The 20,793-nt window shown below is 51.9% G+C and overlaps 1 protein-coding gene across 1 annotated transcript in view; it reads left to right on the top strand.

Annotated features, from left to right (window-relative positions):
- Angpt4 (angiopoietin 4) overlaps positions 1-17,397 on the top strand; it is a 39,176-nt gene extending 21,779 nt beyond the window's left edge. The window contains exons 3-9 of the mRNA XM_052725568.1: positions 410-531; positions 2,622-2,860; positions 6,412-6,527; positions 8,905-9,006; positions 11,441-11,607; positions 15,596-15,726; positions 16,712-17,397. Of these exons, the coding sequence (XP_052581528.1) occupies positions 410-531; positions 2,622-2,860; positions 6,412-6,527; positions 8,905-9,006; positions 11,441-11,607; positions 15,596-15,726; positions 16,712-16,872 (1,038 nt within the window). The 3' untranslated portion in view covers positions 16,873-17,397. The remainder of the gene's footprint in view (positions 1-409; positions 532-2,621; positions 2,861-6,411; positions 6,528-8,904; positions 9,007-11,440; positions 11,608-15,595; positions 15,727-16,711) is intronic.
- The last annotated feature ends 3,396 nt before the right edge of the window (positions 17,398-20,793 follow it).

Raw genomic sequence — 20,793 nt, forward strand, 5'->3', positions numbered from 1 at the left:
GCAGGCCGATTCGATAGAAGCACTCTCCTAACTGGGACTCCCTCCATAACTCTGGGCTGTCAAGTTAACCACTGAAGCTAGCTGGGAGAGGCCAACATCCCATACAGCCTTGGAGGGAAAGGAAGTGGTTAGGGGCCATTTGGAAGATGGGGCTGATGGGTTGATGGCATGTGGGGGTCAAGGATGTGTCTCTGGAGCCCGAACAGCCTGAAGATTGGCACTGGTGTGCAAAACCAGTGATGAGGAAGGGCAAATCAGACACCAGCTAAGTCAGGGAGGGCCTGTGGTAAGCTAGTAGCTATGGAAACTAATAGCTTAGGACTCCGCAGTGGGTTGGCAAGCTTCAAGTAGCAGGCCCTCGGGCCTATATAGCACATGCCCCCACAAACCTCCTGCTTTGTGGGGACAGGTCCTCAACCAGACATCACACATGAAGATCCAAATGCTGGGGAGCTCACTGTCCACCAACAAGCTGGAGAGACAGATGCTGATGCAGAGCCACGAGCTGCAGAGGCTGCAGAGTCGCAACAGGTGAGCAAGGGAGGGCCGGAGCTGGGGCGGGAAGCTGGAGCTGGCCAGTGTCGGGATGGGACCGGGGCCTGGATTTGCACTGGGGTGAAGGACCACTGTGGGATGGACCTAGGACTAGGGACAAGGCTGGGGTGAGGTTAGGGCTAGGTAAGGATCAGAACTGGGCTTAGAACCCAAACAAGTGCTGGTGATGCTAGAGCAGGCTAGCCCAGGCAGCACCAGGCCTGGCTCCCAGCATTTGGCATCAACAGAGACTGTGCATTTTCCTTTGATTTTTTTTCTGCCCCACTTTGCTTCTTTGTGTGGTACTGGTGATCGAACCCAGGTCCTTGCACATGCTAAGTAAGCTCTCTACCTCTGAGTCAACCCTCAATATCCCCCTGCCCCCGCCCCCCCCCCCCCCCCCACACACACACACACTGCCTTTGTTTGGAGTTTTTGTTTTTGTTTCATCAGTTTGTTTTGCTTCAGCCGGGTTTTCACTATGTAACCCAGTTGCTTCAGACTTACTATCCTCCTGCCTCAGCCTCAGGGACTGGCGTGAGGCTTGCCCCACCACACCCATCTCCCTCTTTCTGTTTTAAATTTTCAGTACTTTATTAAGATACAATTTTCACACCTTACAATCCACATTGTGAACTTTCACTGGCTTCCATAACTGTAAGTACACACGCCTGCCCTGATCCGTCCACATGCCCTTCCTAGACAAAGCAGTTCCCAGCATCCGTCCTCACTGTCAGTCTGGTGCTCTGTACAAGTATGCACTGGAGACACCTGAACTTACACAGACAAAAGCAGTCTTTACCCTGGGGCAGAGACAAGGCAGGGAAATCTGACACCCAGGGCCCATAACCTGCTTCTGCAGTTGAATGATGCACACACCTTGTTCCGTTCTCCAACTTCCCAGAGTTCCTCGGTGTCTGTTTCCCAGTCCCCAGTCAGTGGACATCAAGGTCGTGTCCAGCGTTGTACTGATCTACCCAGTGGTACACAAGTACTCCCATCTCCCACAGACAGTAGAAAACTCCTAAAGAAGGAGAGCTGAGTGGAAAAGTTCCTTTTCTTAAATGTGTCTTTGCTTTTTATACCAAGATATGCCTTGTGCTTATTGTGCTAATAGACCCATGTGATATAAAAGCAAGTGGCCATCTCAACTCAGAAGTGGAATATTCACTTAATATGACCCAGGGCCTGGGTTCCACCCTAGTACTAGGTGAACAAATATAGAAACACCAGCAGTGCAAGCCAGTCACAGGTACCTGTTCTATCGGAGCCCAGCCTTGTTCCTCTACTCACGCGTATATGACTCCACAGCCTCTCAGCCTTCCTTGATTTGAACTACTGAGCACCTCTGAGCCTCCGCGGTGTGTATAGTCATCACACTCAGGGTGTCTGTCTCATTCCTTCCAGACATCCACACTGAGGCTCTTAGCGTCTTTCCACACCCTGTCCATCTGTCCCCAGCACCTCCATACTGCCGTGCGTTCCTTTCTTCTTCCTCTCTTTTTTTGTCTCCCACACTTGGGGTTCTATCTACCAGAGGCTCTGCCATGTCATGTTAGTCCCCACCTCCTCTTCCTCATGCCTTACCATCCTCTCTGTGGCTGTAACACAATCCTGGGAACCCCAGAACAGAACGGACCCACCAGTCCTGGCTGTTGGGTATCTCCTATGCCTCCCTTTCTCACATATGAGCAGTATCATGCTCACACCCCCTAGAGACTAGCTCCTTTGAGGGGAGGCACACCGGTCCTAGACACAGCTTCTGGGCTTTGCGTGTGACTACTTGCTTGTTGCTGGGTCCCACCCTGCTGACCTCGTTTCTCTACTCACTCCTATTCATGTGACTCCACAGCCTCTCTGTCCCTCCTCTCTCTTTCTCTCTCACTTTCTCTCTCTCTCTCTCGATCTGAGCTACAGTGGACACAGACTACCAGGCTGTGTGACCCTGTGGCAGAGTCACACACTGAGCATCTCTGAGTCCCTGCACGGTGTGTGTAGCTGTCATACTCAACCCCACGGATGCTGGGGATGGGGTGAGCGCTGGGGGTAGAGAGCCTGGGCTCACCCCTGTGTGTCCCACCTGGCAGGGCACTGGAGAGCAGGCTGCAGGCTTTGGAAGCACAGCACCAGGCCCAGATGAACAGCCTCCAGGACAAGAGGGAACAGCTGCAGAGCCTCCTGGGCCACCAGACTGGAGCCCTGACTAGCCTGAAGCAGAATCTGCAGGCCCTCAGCAGCAATTCCAGCTCCCTGCAGCAACAGCAACAGCAGCTGATGGAGTTGGTCCAGCGGCTGGTTCGCATTGTAGCCCAGGACCAGCGCCCTGGTGAGCAGGAGGGAGTATGCATGGGCGGGGTGGAGAGCCACAGAGCGGAGGGAAGAGACCTTAGCTAGGCTCCTAGTTCGCTCCTGGCCTCGGTTTCCCCATCTGCTGAATAGAGATGAGATAACAGCCCAGACAACCGCAGCCTACACTGACTAGTCTGTGTCCCAGCTCTTTTTTTTTTTTTTTCCTTTGAAACAGGGTCTTATCTGATCGCTCTGGCTTGGAACTTCTTATGTAGACTGGGCTGGCCTCAAAGATCTACCTGCCTCTGCCTTTCAAGTGTCAGATTAAAGCCGTGTGTCACTATACCCAGCCATCCAGCTCCTCTTGCTTGGCTTGCTACATGCCTCCCTGGGCCTCAGTTTCCCCATAAAATGGAGGAGTCAGACACAATGAGTCCCAAGAATTTGCTCCCCTTCATGCTCCTGCTCCTGGGCTTAGAGAGCCATATGGAAGTGGAAAGAAATGTGGCGTCCCCAGACTGCCATAGAAAGGACAGACATGCCTACCTTGCTCCACAGCCCTCTTTGGCATGCCCGGTTCCATCTGCAGTCACTCAGTCAACAAGCATGTATTGAGCACCCACTGTGTGCCAGGCAGGGCTTGGGGGGCAGGAACCCAGCAGCACACAGCTGCTGTGGTCTCTGTCTCCTGAAAACCTTCCCACCGCTTGGCAGGTCTCTGTGGGAAGGAGGAGGAAATGCCTCTTCACTGAGGGTCCACTGTATCCCAGGTACTCTTAGCTATCCACCTACAGCTTCCACAGCTCAGAAGGCTAAGGGGCTGAGCTGGGAAGAGGGCACTTCAGCCTAGGGCCAGCAGCGGCACAAGAGGGGCTAGGTGGGGTGGGACTTCTTTTAGAAAGCACAGACTAGTATGGAGTGGATACTGGCTTGGCTTGGTGGGGGAAGATGGCAAAGGGGAAATGCTCCTGCTGTAGGACAACCTGCAACCACCTTGGAGGAGCTGGGCCTTCAGTAAGGTACCCAGCTTTAAGCATGTGAAGGAGTCCCAGCCTGACAGGAAACTGGAGCGGAGGATCCCACCATGACTTCCCTAAGTCTAACAGGCCACGGAAGCCATGAATAGGAGAGGTAGATGCCTTCTAACCCAGAAGTGACCAGAAGCCATTATGGGGTTGTGTACAGCCCTGGCAGCAAGACAACCAGAATGAGTCCCATGGTTTCTCGCAGACAGGGCCAGGGCCTGGGCTGGTGCCTTTCTCCACAGGCCCACAGCTCTACTGCCTCCCGCTATGGCTGAATGTCTATTCCCGGAGCCCAGCGGGAGGTTGTGTCAAGCACTCATCACTCACTGTCCAAACACCTGTCCACTTGCCTGACTGTCACCAGGAAAAGGCTTTCAGGAGTTCCTTTTCGCCCTCTGGACAGACGGAGAGCCCATGGGAGATGGTGAAGGGGAGCTGAGCAAAGGATGAGTCAGGGCGTGCTGAAGCCTGGTGGAGAGTCAGCGTCCTCTTCTGCAGAGCTTTCTCCCAGCCAGTGGTACCTGGGGAGAGGAGGGGGGAAAAGCCCAGCTATCTCAGGGAGTCAGAGTCACACCGTGAGGACAGGGTCACAGCCTTGCCCGTGTGAAAGCAGCATCCGTCAGCAGTCCATTTGCCCAGTCTCCCTGTACTCAGCTGCGACACCCAAGCCCGGGGAAGGGTAGAGAGGGGAAGAACCAGCCAGTGAAGAGAGCAGGGTTCAAGCCTGGCTGCTTCCCTCACCTCTCAAGTCACGTGACCTCTCACTTACATGGTAGGACAGAAGCCTCCAGCACTTCTGTGCAGAGGACACAGTAAAGGCCACACTGACAGGGACTCTGCATGGTGCCCAGGGCCAGGAGGGAGTGGAACTGGACAGGGTTAGCACCCAGGCACACATTCCATCGAACTGTTTTATGGCCGTATCAGTCCTGTTTTATTTTTATGCCGTCCTCGGAATCATTTTTTCCTGACCCCAAGATGCTCGCAACAGACCCTGGCTCCTAGGAAACCCTCCAACATGACAGTCCCAGGTAAAAGCACTTTTATTGGACTGTTGTTGTTGCTACTGTTCACTGAGGAAATGGGCTGTGGACAGAGCCTCGGAGAGAGTAGCTAGAAACTGGAGGCCAGCTCCCAGCTCTGCCCTGATTTGTTAGGTACAGCATGGCCTGTCCCTGCTTATGTCTAAGCCATTACCTCCCCTGTATTTGTCTGGCCTCCCTATCCCTATGAGCTGTGGGGATCTGGGGGCTGCTGACATGTTGGTACTAGAGGCCCCTGCTCAGGAAACATTCTAGACATTTCATTTGTGGTATGGAACAGCCTCCTTCAAATGTGTCTTACAACGACAGTATCTGGGAGTCACCATCCAGGTACAAGGCCCAAACAGGAAGTCTCACCCCTGGTATCATCCTGTCTTTTTATTTGTATTAATAACCATCCCTCCACAACTTCAGCTCCATCCTTAGGTCCCTGCCTCTCAGAGAGATTGGCTTCTAGTAGAATCACATGCCAAGCCTAAGTGAGATAGACAGATGACTTTTAACTCCCTGTATATCCAGAGGGTCATGGTAGATTCCAGTCATTAAATTAATAGCTCCCAAGAACACTTTGCTTAGGGAATATATATGGACCCTTGAAGGCCAGTCATCAACTTCCAGGAAGAGCAGGATGAGTGGTCTCTAACCGGGCTGCAGGAGATCCAGCCTGTTGGTGGGCCATAGGAAAGCCCAGGTCCCTCCCAAAGGCACTTCAGGAAGGGGAGGCTGGGAGCCCTTAAGTCAGTCCTCATCCTGTGCTTCAGTTTCCGGCCCTGGGACACGGGAAGTGCCTCAGTGAGAGGCAGGTGTCACCTGCCCTCTCCATGTGCTGGAGCTTGGCAGCGTGGGCATCCCCTGCTCCAGCCCGATCCACTCGGGCAAAGCACTCTGCCAGAGCCCTGAGTCAGGTCTCTCCGGCTGGCGTTTGAAGCTGCTGAGTCTGCAGAAGCCCAGGCTTCTTGCTGTTCTTCCTTTCCTCACCCTGTCTGTGCCAGCGCCCCTAATCTCAGGGTGGACACCGATGAGCCTCCCTTCACCCCATCCCCTGCAGAGAGCTGTTCCTACCCGGGGATATTGATAGCATGCTGCTCCCTCTGCACAGATACCCACCCCCCACCTCGCCTGGATGGTCACAGTTTACCCTCCCCTCCTGGAAGAGACCTCCTTCATCTTCCTGTCCCCATCCCTCCCCAGGCAGAATGTGCACAGAGCAGGCAGGTGTGCCAGCCTGGTCTCTTCTCTTTCTCTCTCTCTCTCTCTCTCTCTCTCTCTCTCTCTCTCTCTCTCTCTCTCTCTCCCCTCACTTCCAGCTGATGTTTTCTCCTCTCTCCCTCTCTCAGTCTCTCCCTCTCTTCCTCCCCTCCCCTTCTTTCTCTCCTTCCTTCCTTCATTTTGAAACAAGATCTTATGATCCAGGTAGGTCTCAAATCCAGACGCTCCTACCTCTGCTACCCAGTGCTGGCCTTCCGGGTGGGCACTGCCATGCCTGTGTTACAGCTGACATTTGCTTTGTCCCGCTGCAGTCTCCTTTAAGATACCTAAGCAGCTGCTCCAGGACTGTGCAGAGATCAAGCGCTCCGGAGCCAACACCAGCGGCGTCTACACCATCCGTGTGGCCAACATGACAAGGCCTCTCAAGGTTAGGAGCTTGGACCCTGGACGGGGTCTTTGACATGGTGCTGAGCTGAGAGCTTCTCTGACAGACCCTTTCACCGCACAACATCAATGCTAGGCTTTATCCCCCATCTGAGAGCCCAGAGAAGGCGGGAGCCCTGTTTCTGGAAACTCACACCGGGCAGGTTTCTGAGGAAGGGATGAAGCAGAAGTTCACAAAGCTGGCAGTATACCCTCACCATCTTCTCCAGAACCAGGTTTCTAAGCCAAGTCTCAGGAAACTGTTCTTTGTTGGTAGAGATGGTCGGCCACTCATGTCACGGATGGCCGTGGGCACTCCTGTTTGTCTTTGCCCAAGCAGGTTATTCTGTTCACACAGTCCCGGAGAAGCAGGAGCTGGGTCTGTGAAGCTGGTGATGGGCTAATGGGGGAGGGGGCATCCAGTGAGAGGCTCCAAGGGTGCCCTGAGCTTGACAGTCATCTGTCTGTCTGTCCACCCGCCCCTCCCCCTGCGATAGGGGTCAGGGGAAGTACAGATGCCAGGAGCGAGGTTTGGGGCAGGCCAGAGGGAGTGGAAGCGATCCTTTAGGGAAAGTTCCAGTCTGACTTCTCTGCATGCGTTGGGGGCAGTAGCCTTGTTTGACCCCAGCTTGACTTTCGTGTTTCTACATAAGCTGCCACACTCCCCTTTCCACACAAAGAGATCAAGCCAAGGACCTTGCCCTGGCCAGTCTAGCCGGTTCTTCAGAACACTCTTGCTTTCCTGGTATTTACAGGCATCTGGATAAGGCGAGTGTCTCTGGCTTTCCCTTTACAATACTGATAAGGCTTCCTTTCCAACGGGCTTTTACCCGCTGGGTGTGAGCACTTCGAAAGTAAATGTGTCCTGTGAAGTTGAGTAAGTTCAGCTGCGGTGGAATGTGGGCAGATGTGAACGGATGGAATTTGGAGCCACTAATGGAGAGACAGGAGGTAGCCTGGGAGGCAAGAGTTCTGAGCACAGATCTCTGTGTCTTTGGTCTCTCTTAGCTGCACACCTCTCTGGGCTTCCCTGTACCCTTTGCACTCGCCACAACAGCTGCCTTCCCTTGCTTTCTTCTGGGGGTCTGCTGAGCCCTACTCCTGCTTCTCTTTCTCCCTCTCTCCCTCTCTCTCTCTGAAAATTCCATCCATTTCTACTTAGAAGTACATCATCACTTGATACCCTCTTCCAAAGCCACCTCCTCCAGGAAGCTTTCCAGAAGTCTCCAGTGACTACCTCCTTGTAGCTACCCAAGCAGTCATACTCCCAGTAGTCAGCTTGCCCTATCAAAGCCTCCTCCAAAGCCAGCCAGCCCTGTGATTTATCTATCTCCTATTTACCAATAACTAACTCATTTAGTGCAGGGCCAGGCAACATACCCATGTTCGTTGTCTGAAGAACATGTACTGAACCAGTTGGAAGAGTATGTAAGCAAATCTAGGCTGAAAGATTGAGCTGAGCCAGGCTGCAAGCCCTCTGAAAAATGGGACTTTTCATCTATTCATACATACAACCCCTGCCTTGAACAGAGTTTAGTGTATAGGTGCTCAGAAGACATTAATCCAGTCTGCCCATAGGAATAGCGAGTCCTGCATCTACACTGCATCCAATTCCCTCTGCTTGCTGTGGTTTGACCTCATGAGGTCATGAGCCAAGTACTTGGTTTTTGGCTAGTGGTGCTATTCTGGAAGGTTCTGAAAAGTATAGACAATAGAGCCTTCTTAGAAAAAGTGGGTCAGTAGAAACAGTCCTTCTTCACTCTCTGTTTCCTATCTACCATTTGTCAAAGCAACACACACACACACACACACACACACACACACACACACACGCACGCTCTCACCGCCATAATGTTCTGTCCCATAATGAATGCCAAGCAACTGTGTCCCAAAACCACTCCTAAGCCATGAGCAAAATAAGTCCTTCCTCCCTCAGGTTGTTCCTGTCACGTGTCTAATGTGAACTTTGACCCTGGCTGCACCCCTGCAGTACTAACAAATCAGAAGCACCTTGTGTGTGTGTGTGTGTGTGTGTGTGTGTGTGTGTGTGTGTGTGTGTGTGTGTGCCTCTATTCGGAATGTTTTCCATGGTTTATATCATTTGCAGAGGAGAACTGGGGCATAAAGAGTTCACAGTATGAACATCCCCACTTCACAAACGAGGAGGAGGTTCTTAGAGGGTGTCCTCCTGCCTCTCACCTGCCTCCTTGAAAGATAATCGAAGTGAGTGGGGAGTCTGAGTCTGGCTTTTCCTGATGTTCTTGACCTCAGGTTCAAGAGCTGGAGAAGGGCAGAGTTCAGTCAAGTTACATTTAGGCTGGCTTGTGGCACCTTCAAGAGCTTCCAGCTGTGCTGTGTGTCCCCCCCCCCCCCACCACCAGGTGTTCTGTGACATGGAGACTGACGGAGGTGGTTGGACTCTCATCCAGCGCAGGCAGGATGGAAGCATGAGTTTCCAGAGGACTTGGGAGGAATACAAAGAGGTAATATGCTGTTCTGGGGACTCCCAGCCCAGAGCCTGTGAAGGGGATGCTGTGGGTGGGAACTGGTTTGTCCTTACCTCTCCCCAGGGCAAAAGCCCAGCTCATCTAAAGCCAGGCTCATTTGCTTTTCCAGACCCCAACCTCAAATTGAGCCCTCTTTTGACATTTCTCACATGTGTCCTAAGAATGGAATTTTATTTTTGTTTTAATATTTGCAAAAGTAACACATGCACATTGGTAACACTTTTTAACGACTCCCAGGAGGGACTGGGAAGGTAGCTCAGTAGTGAAATGCTTCCTGGGTGAACACAGGAACCTAAGTTTAATCCCCAGAACCCATAGAAGAAATCTGGGAAGAGTGGTACAAACCTGTGGTTCCAGATCTGGAGACACAGACAGACAGATCCCTGGAGCTCAAAGACTAATCAGCCTAGTAAATCGCCGAGCTCCAGGCCAGCAAGAGATCTTATCTCAAAAACAAGGAGGACAACTCCTGAGGAGTGACCCCTGGGGTTGACCTCTGCACTACACACACACACACACACACACACACACACACACACACACACACACACACACACACTGCACACACACACTGCACATACACAACACATGCGCATGTGCAAAGCACACACACAGTCCACATTGAACACACATGCACACACACACAAACACACATACATATGCACACACAGCACATGCTCATGCACACACACACACACACACACACACACACACACACACGCAAGAATAATGCAAAGAATGAAATGGGGAAAAAAAAGTCCCCATCATCTCTGACTGTATGACTTAAATGAACTTCTTCTTCCTCCTCCTCTTCCTCCTCCTCCTCTTCTTCCTCCTCCTTTTCTTCTTTTCTTTTCTTTCTTTTTTTTAGATAGGGTCTCTCTCTCTCTAGTACTGGCTCTCCTGGAATTCACTATGTAGACCAGGCTGGCCTAAAACACACCTGCCTCTGCTTCCTGAGTACTAGAATTAAAGGCTCTATGAATTTCCTCATCTTTGTATACATCTGTAACACATCTACAAAACAAATTTCTCTTCTTCTTCCTCCTCATCTTCTTCTGGATTTCCTGTATTTCAAGTTGACCTCAAAGTCTCCTTGTAGTTGACCTTCTGATCCTCCTGTCTCCACCTTCACAACACTAGGATTATAGGGGTAATTCTCCAAGGTGGGGCTGCTGCCTCTAGGAACACGTGTGTTGTATAGGATGGCAGCGAGTGCTGAGCTGCCTTCCAATTTTACGTTTTCAGTTAAATTTTGAACACAGGATTTTTGGCAAGATGACTTAAAAGCCCTTAAAGTTTTCAAAAGTAAAAGAACTACAAAAAGATATTCACAAGCAATCGGTGTCCACCAGCCATCTTCCAGACAAAGACTTAAAGCGTTAAGCAGCCCGCAGATCAAGGCCACAGCAGACTCTGTGTGCCCCTGTCCTTGGTCCTGAGAAATTTCTCTGCCAAGGTCATCGGTTTCTTGCTACCCTGGAGCTTGGGTCACAAAGACACTCTGAGGACTTATGGCCTTGCATTTCTCTGTTGTGGAAACTATTGGGCCTCTCTCCTGCCTCTGGGAAAATGTGCTCCTGCCACTCCTGCCGGGCAGCTGGCTCAGCTGCTCAGCCGCTTCCTTCCTGCTGAGGCTTAACTTGCAAGCAGCTGAGTCCGCAACTATAAAGCAGAAAGCTCTGTGAATCTCACCACAGGCTCACCCATGTGACTGCCCTTCACACCTAAATACCCAACTTCCTGGAAAGCCCCCTGCCCCCTCTCCCTAGGTGTGTCCCCAAAGGTAGTGGCTGTTTCTTCCTTATGTTTATTTTATTGTCTGTGGGTGTGAGTTTACTTGTGCGGTGTACACACACACACACACACACACACACACACCCCCGTGTGGGTTTGTGCTCCCAGTCACGCTAGGAGGCCAGTGGAGGGTGTCAGGTGTCCTGCTCTGTGACCCCCTTTCTCACTCCCTTGAGTCTCTTACTCGACTGGAGCTAGGCTGGTGGCCAGCAAGCCTCTGTGGTCCTCTTGTCTCTGCTTTGTGCATGGGTGTCGGGGATTCTACCTCAAGCCCTCACGCCTGCACAGCAATTGCGCTTCCCCGCTGAGCCATTCCCCTGCTATTCCAATCTCCATCACCACAAATGAGTTTTGAGTGTTTCTGACTTAGGAGGAATGTGATTTCAGTTATTTTTAGTGGGCTTGAATTTTACAAACACTTTATCTTTGGTCTCTGGGAGGGAGCCCCTGCCCCAGGCCCATGCAATGCACACTGTTCTTATGAATTTGCTCATCAGGCACTGACCTTGGATAAGTGGCCATGGAGCCTGGGCTGGCCCAGCTCCTCAGACACAGACACCCCCGCCCCATCCCTCTTCAGCACACAGCCACCCTTTCCTCTCCTCCCCCACAGGGTTTTGGTAATGTGGCTAGAGAACATTGGCTGGGCAACGAGGCTGTGCACCACCTCACCAGCAGGACGGCCTATTTGCTGCGTGTGGAGCTGCAGGACTGGGAAGGCCGCCAGACCTCCATCCAGTATGAGCACTTCCAGCTGGGCAATGAGAGGCAGCGGTACAGGTGGGCTTGGGGCCCAGGCTTGTGGGTGGTTTGGGGTCCCAAGGCAAGTGGCTGCAGAGTCTTCACCCAGGGTCATTCCCTGGGCGTCTCCTTCTTCCACCATCTGGCCCCCATTTGGGTGCACGTCACGGGATCTGGAGGTGGCTGCTTAGCACTCAGCACATCTTGGCCACTGGGTGGGGTGAAGAGACTGTCACTGACGCCACCGTGCCTAGAGCAAGAAGGGATCTTCCAAGGTTAGTCACCCCATTCATTTACAGACAGCAGGAGTGGGGCTGACTTCTCAGTTTGTCCTGTGCCCTGTGGTAAGGTGCAAAAGTCCCCACACTGGGAGAAAGGAGGGGAGCCCTTCCCAGTACTGCCATTTGCAGCTCTGAACAAAACTGGGGCACAGTGAGGTCAGCATCCTCTGTGCTCTTCAGCGGTGTTGGGAGTAAGGCTATGGTCAAGTCATCAAGGCTTCCCGCCCCTTCCCTGTCTGGTTTATGGTGTGTGGTAAGGAAACGAAGCATTTCCCAGGTACCTGAGATGTTCTGGATACAGTGTAATTCTCTTCTCAATCTTATGAGACAGACATTACTATACATGGTTTAGTGATAAGGAAACTGAGTCTTTAAGTCTAAAATGACAAGTTAGATGGATCCTGGATTTGAACTTAGTTCTCTCCCTGTTATCAAACCCACTGTGTCTCCACTCTCTGATGTCGCCCCTCTGAGACACCTACTGATCTTCAAATTAAGCCAGTGTCTTGGCTACCTTTGAATCAGGCCAGAATGAGCTCATGGACTCACCCATGGGGCTGCAAAGATGCCCCCTGACATCTGTCCCCTCTATAACTGCAGACAACTTCCGGAAAGCTGAGGAAGCTCTTACTTCCCCCCAGGGAATTTCCAAATGACTCTCTTCCCTGTAAATTTATGCCTAGGGACTCCCCTGGCATCCCTCCCCATACCTCTCTTTTCTTATGACATGCCCTAGCTTCCTCCAGCGGAGTGGGCCTTCTACCCACCCTGATGCTTGAGGTGCAGGAGGCAGAGCTGGAGGGAGCATCCCTAGAGCTGTGCAGGAGCTCCAGATCCTCCGAGCTGATCAGGGAGAACTTGACACACCCTGCTGGTGCCTACTGATGCCAATGACCCTTAAAGGAAAGGCCATGTCCCACCTGCACCCCTTTCTGAGTGACCCTGAGCAAATCCCTCTACCCTTTCATTTGCTGAGTGGACGGACGTCCTGATCATACTCCCCCCACCCAGGTAAATAGTATCGTAGTAGCTTTTCCTGTTGCAGACTTCTTATGCCACTGGCCTGCTCTGCGAGTGCCAGAGTCTGGCATCATAACCTATGGTAAGGCACCTAGCATTTGATGAGTGTTGGAGATCTTTAAATGCTAGATTCAAAGGCCGAACTACACCACCCCAACATCTGTCTAACAATCTACGAGGTTTGTGTTCCACCACACAAAGTTGTGCTCAGGTCTCTGCCTTCCCTAAGCTCTTTGCATGCAGAGTGGTCTTTTATACACCTCTGGCTTTGTCTCTGAACCATGGAGAGCTCCCTGCTACCCGCTCTGTCATGCCTCAAAGAGCAGCATGTACTTAATAGGCTGCAGAGCCCTAATGACAGGGTATTGAAACTTGCCCTAGGTCAGGAGTGTGCTGGTCACTTGGGAAAGACTCTGGCCTGGACCTACCTCCTCAAAGCTGCTCATATCCCAGTGTGGTAATAGTGTGGTAGGGGATAGACATGTTCACGGGCAACCCACTTCCTCCAGAGAGGCAGTAGCTGCCAGGGTCAATATCCAGGAGCTGTATCAGGACAATCAAAGAGGTCTCCTGGGAGGGGTGAGGCTTTTGTTTTGGAGGGGAATCCCAGAAAGTTAAGTGTCCTCAAAAATGGCAGGAAGGGATGGAAAGATAGCTCAGTCAATAAAGCTCATGCCTTTCCAGCATAATGATCCAAGTTCAAACCCAGAACCCAAAATTTTAGAGCCAGGCATGGAGGCACATGCTTATACCCCGAGTGCTGGAGAAGTGGAGTCAGGAGGCTCACTGGAGCTCACTGGGCCAATGAAATAAATACCATGTCTCAGAAAATTTTAAATGCCTGAGGAAGGACACCCAAGATTGTCCTCTGGCCTCTGTATGCACACAAACATATATGTACACTTGTACACACACACACACACCTACACACGCACCCACATACATCCAACTGGATTACACATCTCCTAAACCTGAATAAAATATTCACTAGGGCTTCTGGGGCCATAAAGTGTCCACTTATAAAGGAAAAGCCAGAAAGACTGGCTGGGAGGTGGGCATGGGTGTCCTGGAAACCACTGGAAGGCCTGGAAACCGCCAAAGGAGGAGGGGGGGGGAGACGGATGACAGCTTGTACTGGGTCCCAACTCCAGGTCAGCATCTAAGGTGGGAGGACCCACAGAAAAGCCCAGAGGAGGGGATGAAAGGGCTAGCAGCGACAGGCAGGAGGCGCCCTTGTTTGTCAGATGCAGTGACAGGAACCCTCTGAACATGGTGGGACACGCTTCATGCTCTCACTTGGGAATTCACAAGAGATTCAAGTACCTGGGTTTCTTCAGGCATACATGATCAAAGTGAGGTTTCCTGGACCCTGAGGTCCCCAGAGAATCACTGACTCCCGTTCTGATTCCCAGAAAGAAGAGGGACATGATTGAGTTTAATGGCCAGAGGAAGAAGCCAGATCCTGTAAGTGGGTGGGCAGCCTGTGAGTCCCCACCCTGGAGTCCCTAGCTGGCCCCACCTCTATGCAACACTGGTCCTCAGGACTAGAGCAGCACATTTAAGGGCACACTTGGGCCTTCGTGGCTGGTCGTGAATGCCCTGCCTTGCCACAGACAGATAGAGCTTCTGGGTGAGAGGCATGGACTGAGCCAGCCATATAGAGGCCCCATGCTTCCTTGGGCCCACAGGGCTGCCTGCCAGGTCCTGCCCTGGCTGTCCCGGCCATCTGCTTCCCTCTACTATGGAAGCATCTTAGTGGCTCCCAAGTCAACCCCTGCCTCGGCTGCTCAGGCAAGATTTTTCAGCCAGGCTCACCTGTCCCAAGGACTGAATCCCCAGTCCTGAATGTGTAGGGCTCTCACCAAGCCCCACCCCCACCCCTCAGTGTACTTCACCTGCTGATGTCACTAAATCACAAGGTGAACAAAGTCACAGTAAGTCTCTTGGCACCATTTCAATAAGTGAAGACACGAAGCCTCAGTGGGGTGAAGATGCTTTCCCAAAGCCAGGCAGTGACCAACCAGCCATGCTGGGGTTGAATGCAGGCACTCAGCCCTACCCCCATCCCACAGCCGTTATCACCCTGTAGGCTTGGACATAGTCACCAGGGATATACCAGAGTCTGGCAAAGAATTAGAAGCCCTCTGTCCCCTAGCTGGGGGTTTTCTGAGTGTTGATCCATGGGGGCTGGTGTGTCCAGGGAAGGCTTTCAGGCAGAGGTGTGGAATAGAGCGGCTGCAATGCATTGAAGTTACAGGGCTGTGAGCTGGCAGGCAAAGGATGCAACCCTGCCCATACCAAGCCACTCCAGACTGGACCAGAGCTCTGGCAGTTACTGACTCTGAAAACCGAGCAGCTTCCTTTGGCTCTTGCATCCCCACATCCTCATGTAGAAAAAGGTATTGTGAGGTGTAAATGGAAATGAGTTAGCCCTCTCAAGACATTGTAACAATGCCTAGCCCAGAGCAGAAAGACTGCTGGCTGCTGTCCTTATTCTGTGTCTCCCACTCAGAGCTCTCTAGGACCCAAATTCAGCAAATAAGAAAGAGCTAGCAGCAGTAAGTGCTGTGACCCCAGGGAAGTGAGGAGGGTCACCAGGAGGGACAATGGCCTAGGCCTCAGAGCAGGCTGTTTCTCCTGCAAAAAAATCAGGAAGGAAACTTTGCCAGAACAAAGCCCTTTGGGGAGCACCAACCTGACTCTACACCCCTCTCCTGGGCTTCTAGCCTCTCTGTGAACGCTAGCAGCAGCTCAATGGGGCTCAAGAACAGCCTGGCTCCACGCGGCACCAAGTTCAGCACCAGCGACATGGACAATGATAACTGCATGTGCAAATGTGCTCAAATGATGTCTGGAGGTGGGTGTGTTTAGATGACGTCTGGAGGTGGAGGAGGGTATGTCCAGATGATGTCTGGAGGTGGGTGTGTCCAGATGATGTCTGGAGGTGGGTGTGTCCAGATGTCTGGAGGTGGGTGTGTTTAGATGACATCTGGAGGTGGAGGAGGGTATGTCCAGATGACGTCTGGAGGCGGGTGTTCCTGGTGAAGCTCCAGACAAACCTCCCTCTTCCAGGTCACTGGAGTCCCCATGGGGTTGTACCTCCTATAGAGACACCCCTAGATTTCCTTAGAGACCAGCTGGGAGACACCAAGAGTAGCTCCAGGAAAGCATGATGTCCATGAATTGTCTGAGGATTCCCCTACTCCCCAGGCCAGGTGGAAACAGCAAGGGGGAGAGCAGAGGCAGGAAAGGCAGGTCCATTCCACACCTCTGTGTCAGGCAGTGCTCTGGCAGGAGCAAAGGCCGGGGGAAGGAGATGGGGTAGGAGAAACGCAGATGGAAGAGACTCAAGTCACAGAGAACAGGGCCAGAGGAGGCCAACAGTGACACAAAGTGGCCGAGGCAGAGAGGTGCAGATGATGGCAGACAGAGCAAGGAGAGGAATAAAGATGGGCAGGAGGTGCAAACCACACTGGAGACGGAGCCCCACGGGAAGACAGTTCAACAAGGACAGAAACCACACAAGCAAGATGACACAGACAGAGGACACACAGAGGCCTCTAGAGAGAACAACGGGAAGACATGACAGCATGGTAGGAGGTCGTCAAGGACAAAACAGGGAGATAGGGGTGTCCGAGAGACAGCAGGAAGTCACAGAGGGGCCTGAGCTGTGACCAGAGCCTCTGCTGCCCTCCAAAGCTCTGGCTTCACCTCTGCCCATACCCAGCCCACTGCCCTCAGCAAGCTGGCACCCCAAGACGACAGTCCACCAGCCCTACCCTCCTAGAATCCAGGCCACCACATCCCACCTCCCCCAAACTCTGTCCTCCTTCTTCCACTAGGCTGGTGGTTTGACGCCTGTGGCCTCTCCAACCTCAACGGCATCTACTATCCAGTTCATCAACACTTGCACAAGATCAATGGCATCCGCTGGCACTACTTCCGAGGCCCCAGCTACTCACTGCATGGCACACGCATGATGCTGCGGCCAATGGGTGCCTGACACACAGCCCTACAGAGACTGATGCCATAGGAGGATTCTCAAACCAGATGGCTCTGTGCAAGTGGGCCCCACCCAGAAATCAGTGCCCAGGGCTCATCCTTGACATTCTAGGACACCAGAGACAGCTTACCTTGCCCCCAAATTACAAAGAGTCACCTGCCTCCCTGTGTCTGTCCATTGTGAAATGCTGGGTGCTTGAGGCACGGCCTCTGTAGTACCTACACTCTTCCTCCTCCTGCCAAATGCAGGGATGCCTTGCCATGACCTGAGGCAGACTGAACTTGACACCTCAGAAGGTGGGGTTGCAGCAGGTGGGAGAAGCTTGCAGACAGGGGGTGCCCTCCTCCAGGGGAGGCTGAGAGTCTATTCTCCTCCAATTCCAAGTCTCCCCAGCCTTGAGATCACAGTAGACTCTCTTTCCAAGGGGACTAGGGTTTGCTTTCCAGGACATACAAGGCAGTTCACAACTCTCTGTAACTCCAGTTCCAGGGAATCCACCGCCTTGCCCTCTTCCAGACTCAAGGAGGCACCAGGCACACATGTGGTACACAGACATACAATCAGACAAAACGCCCACAGACTGAAATAATAAATAAATAAATAAAATAATCTGCAGAACCTAATCACATGCCTGCTTAATATGGGAATGTGACTTCCACATGTGCACATTACCTGCAGTTGTGTGTGTGTGTGTGTGTGTGTGTGTGTGTGTGTGTGTGTGTGTGTGTGTGTTAGAAGAGCTACACATTCTTTGACAGTCTTCCATCAAGGGGTGATTCACCACCTTGTCCTTCCCCACTGGAGCCTTGCAACTGCTCAGACCAGTAGAGCAGGGCAGAAGAGGTGCTGTAGGGTGACCTGGAAGAGCACGCTGCAAAAGACCACAAAGCTTGTACGTGACTGGTCTGGAGTAAGAATTTGCATGTTTGGTGGCTCAGGGCCTGGGCTCAGGGGCCTGTGCATTTTTCCAATGTTATGCGTGGTCTTCAAATTCCCACACTTCCTCTTTGGTCTCACGTTGAGTCACACCCCAGTCCACTCTTCACACCCCAGTCCACTCTTCACACCCCAGTCCACTCTTCACACCCCAGTCCACTCTTCACACCCCAGTCTACTCTTCACACCCCAGTTCACTCTTCACACCCCAGTCCACTCTTCACACCCCAGTCCACTCTTCACACCCCAGTCCACTCTTCACACCCCAGTCCACTCTTCACACCCCAGTCCACTCTTCACACCCCAGTCCACTCTTCACACCCCAGTCCACTCTTCACACCCCAGTCCACTCTTCACACCCCAGTCCACTCTTCACACCCCAGTCTACTCTTCACACCCCAGTTCACTCTTCACACCCCAGTCCACTCTTCAAAGGGGAAAAGGTCCACTCGAATTGGTGTTGATGTCAGCTGAGAAGGAAGGAAACAGGTCAACCTCCAGGAGCTGAACTCAGAAAGGTACTGCCAGGCTCAGGTGTCCCTGCAAGACAGTCTGAGGCTCACAGTTGACAGGTCTGGCCTGTGTGGGGCATAAGGACTTCACATAACACCATCAAAAGTGATACCCTTTTGTGACTGATGAACAGAAACAAGTCCTCTCCATCACTGTGTCTGTACAAAACCCAGCATGACCACATCTAGGCCACAAACCTAGCTTGATTTCTCCAAATTGTACCTAAGAGGAGGGACCACTGTTTCCATGTGGGTTAGCTCTGGTCTAGAGCCTGTCCTGTCTGCCTGCACTACGGAGATTTACTAAGAACACCACATCACCCCAACATCTCGATGGTATCCAACCCAGAGCAAAGCTCATCCCCCACCCCTCTTCGTGATCACCCAGGCAGCCCAGATGCCATCACAAGCCTTCACTGAGACTGTCCTATTGACACAGATGGGTCCCCAGCCAGCCGCCTTTTGCAGCTGCAATGATCCTTCTCGTTAGAAACTGTCGGGGTGCTCCCCAGGGTTTTAGACTAGAGATTCCCAGGCTGAAAATAAATTAAAATAATTACTATATACTAAGAAATATATAGAGAATACACACTAAAGTAAAATGAGGTGTCAGCCCCCTCAGCCTAGAGCTCTTACCCGACTGAACCACTGCAACAGTTAGGAATGTTGCAAATTCTGGAGTATGTCTTTTTCTCTTTGAAAACTGCATACATGTATTCAGTGTGCTGTGTTCATAGCCACCTCCCACACTCCCCCTCCAATTCCCCCGCCCCCAACATATCTCTTTCTCTGCTTCTATCAATGTATGCATAATTATCAATATCGATAATAATTATCGTTACTTACCTCACCTCTGTGCACATACTTTCCTTGCTTCATGAATTCGATTCTCATAACTCGCCCTCCCTGGAGCAATGTAATTCCTTCTGCTTCCCATGAGGCTGGACTGAGTGTAATGGAGCATTAAAGCACATGCCTGAAATCCCAGCACTCAGGAGGCCGAGGCAGGAGGATCCAAGGTTGAGGCTAATCAGAGCTACATAATGAGACCCTGTCTCAAGAGCAAAAAGGAAAATTCAAATAGCCCTCACTTAGCAGTTAAGCTTTTGCTATATTAAAAAAAGAAAAGAAACCGGGCCTTTAATGGCTTATGGTGTTTAAAAAAGAAAAAACAAACAAACAAACAAAAGGCATGGTGCTAGAGTGTGCGAGGCCCAGGGTCTGACCTCTGGATTTGCCTGGTTCTGTTGGCTGTGTGGACAGGCTCTGGGGGGCCAGCAGGTTCTGACTGACCGTGCATCTGCAGCCAGCTAAAGGGCTGCTGTCCAACCTTATCCCCCGCAGCCTGGCTGAGGCTAATGGTACTTGCCGGTATTTAGCTTTGGTCTTCCCTGTTAGTCAGTCAGGGCAAGATAATGTGGAGGTCAGAGGGAAGGATAAAGAAAGGCCAGGCTTTGAGGGACCTCTGCAGTCATGCTTCACCAGGTAGGCGAGAGGATGGAAGGACTCTCACGCCGCTGCCGGGAGACGCCCACCTCAGGGTGTTCCTCTCCCACGTCAAGGAGTCTGCAGAACCAGCCGAAGCCCCCAAGGACCAGACAGCATCCTTTGCACAAGCCTGGAGGGCAGCAGTGGACTCCAGCTTCCCAGATAAATATGTATGAGTCATGTCTACATAAACCAATTATGAGATATCAAGAAGAGATAAACTCCCACGAACAAGCATTCTGCATGTGCATGTGGGCTACCCAGACTAGCCGGATGGAACTGCCCACTCCCAAAACATGGACTGCATTTAGGACAGAAGAGGACGAAAACAGAGTGGCACCATGACAGACAATCTACCAGAGGACCAGTAAGTCCTTCTGAGAGCACACCCAAAGGGGAGGGATCTGCTGGCCTTCTCCAATCACAGGACCCAAACACAAGGAAGTCATCTGAAAATTCACCAAGAACCTGCCGAATCCCAGAAGAGCCAAAGGAAATGAAACAGCTGGATAGAAAGCAGTCCAAGACGAACCCTCGGCCCAGAGCCTTGGGGAGAAAAACTGAGGAACTATGACGTGGTATAAACGAATCAGCTAATGATAATGTGACAACATTGGCTAATTGTGATACATGCAGTATACGAGTTCTTAAGGTCTGAGCCCGGGCCCTAACAAGCCAGGTTTGGACCCCCCATTCTCAATAGGCCAGTTAAGGAGACAAGTCATAGTGGAAAGCAGAGAAAGGAGATGTATTCAATTCACATGGGGAAGAGGAACAAAGTCATCAGTGACCACTCAAGTCCCCTCCCCACAGGCCCTTCCTGGGGTCCCAACATGAGGCTTAGGTTCAAGCAGAAGTGCAGAGGTATGCGTAACTGAGCAGTGAGGTCCCTCTCTTGGAGGCAATTCCTCCTCGGCTAGTACCAGCCTTCAGCCTTGTCCTTTTCCCAGCATGAGACTCTTGGGGAGATTCCAATTTCTTGAGG

Source organism: Peromyscus californicus, unplaced genomic scaffold, assembly GCF_007827085.1.
Source record: "Peromyscus californicus insignis strain IS unplaced genomic scaffold, ASM782708v3 Scaffold_7__1_contigs__length_154581171, whole genome shotgun sequence".
Classification (NCBI taxonomy): Eukaryota; Metazoa; Chordata; class Mammalia; order Rodentia; family Cricetidae; genus Peromyscus; species Peromyscus californicus.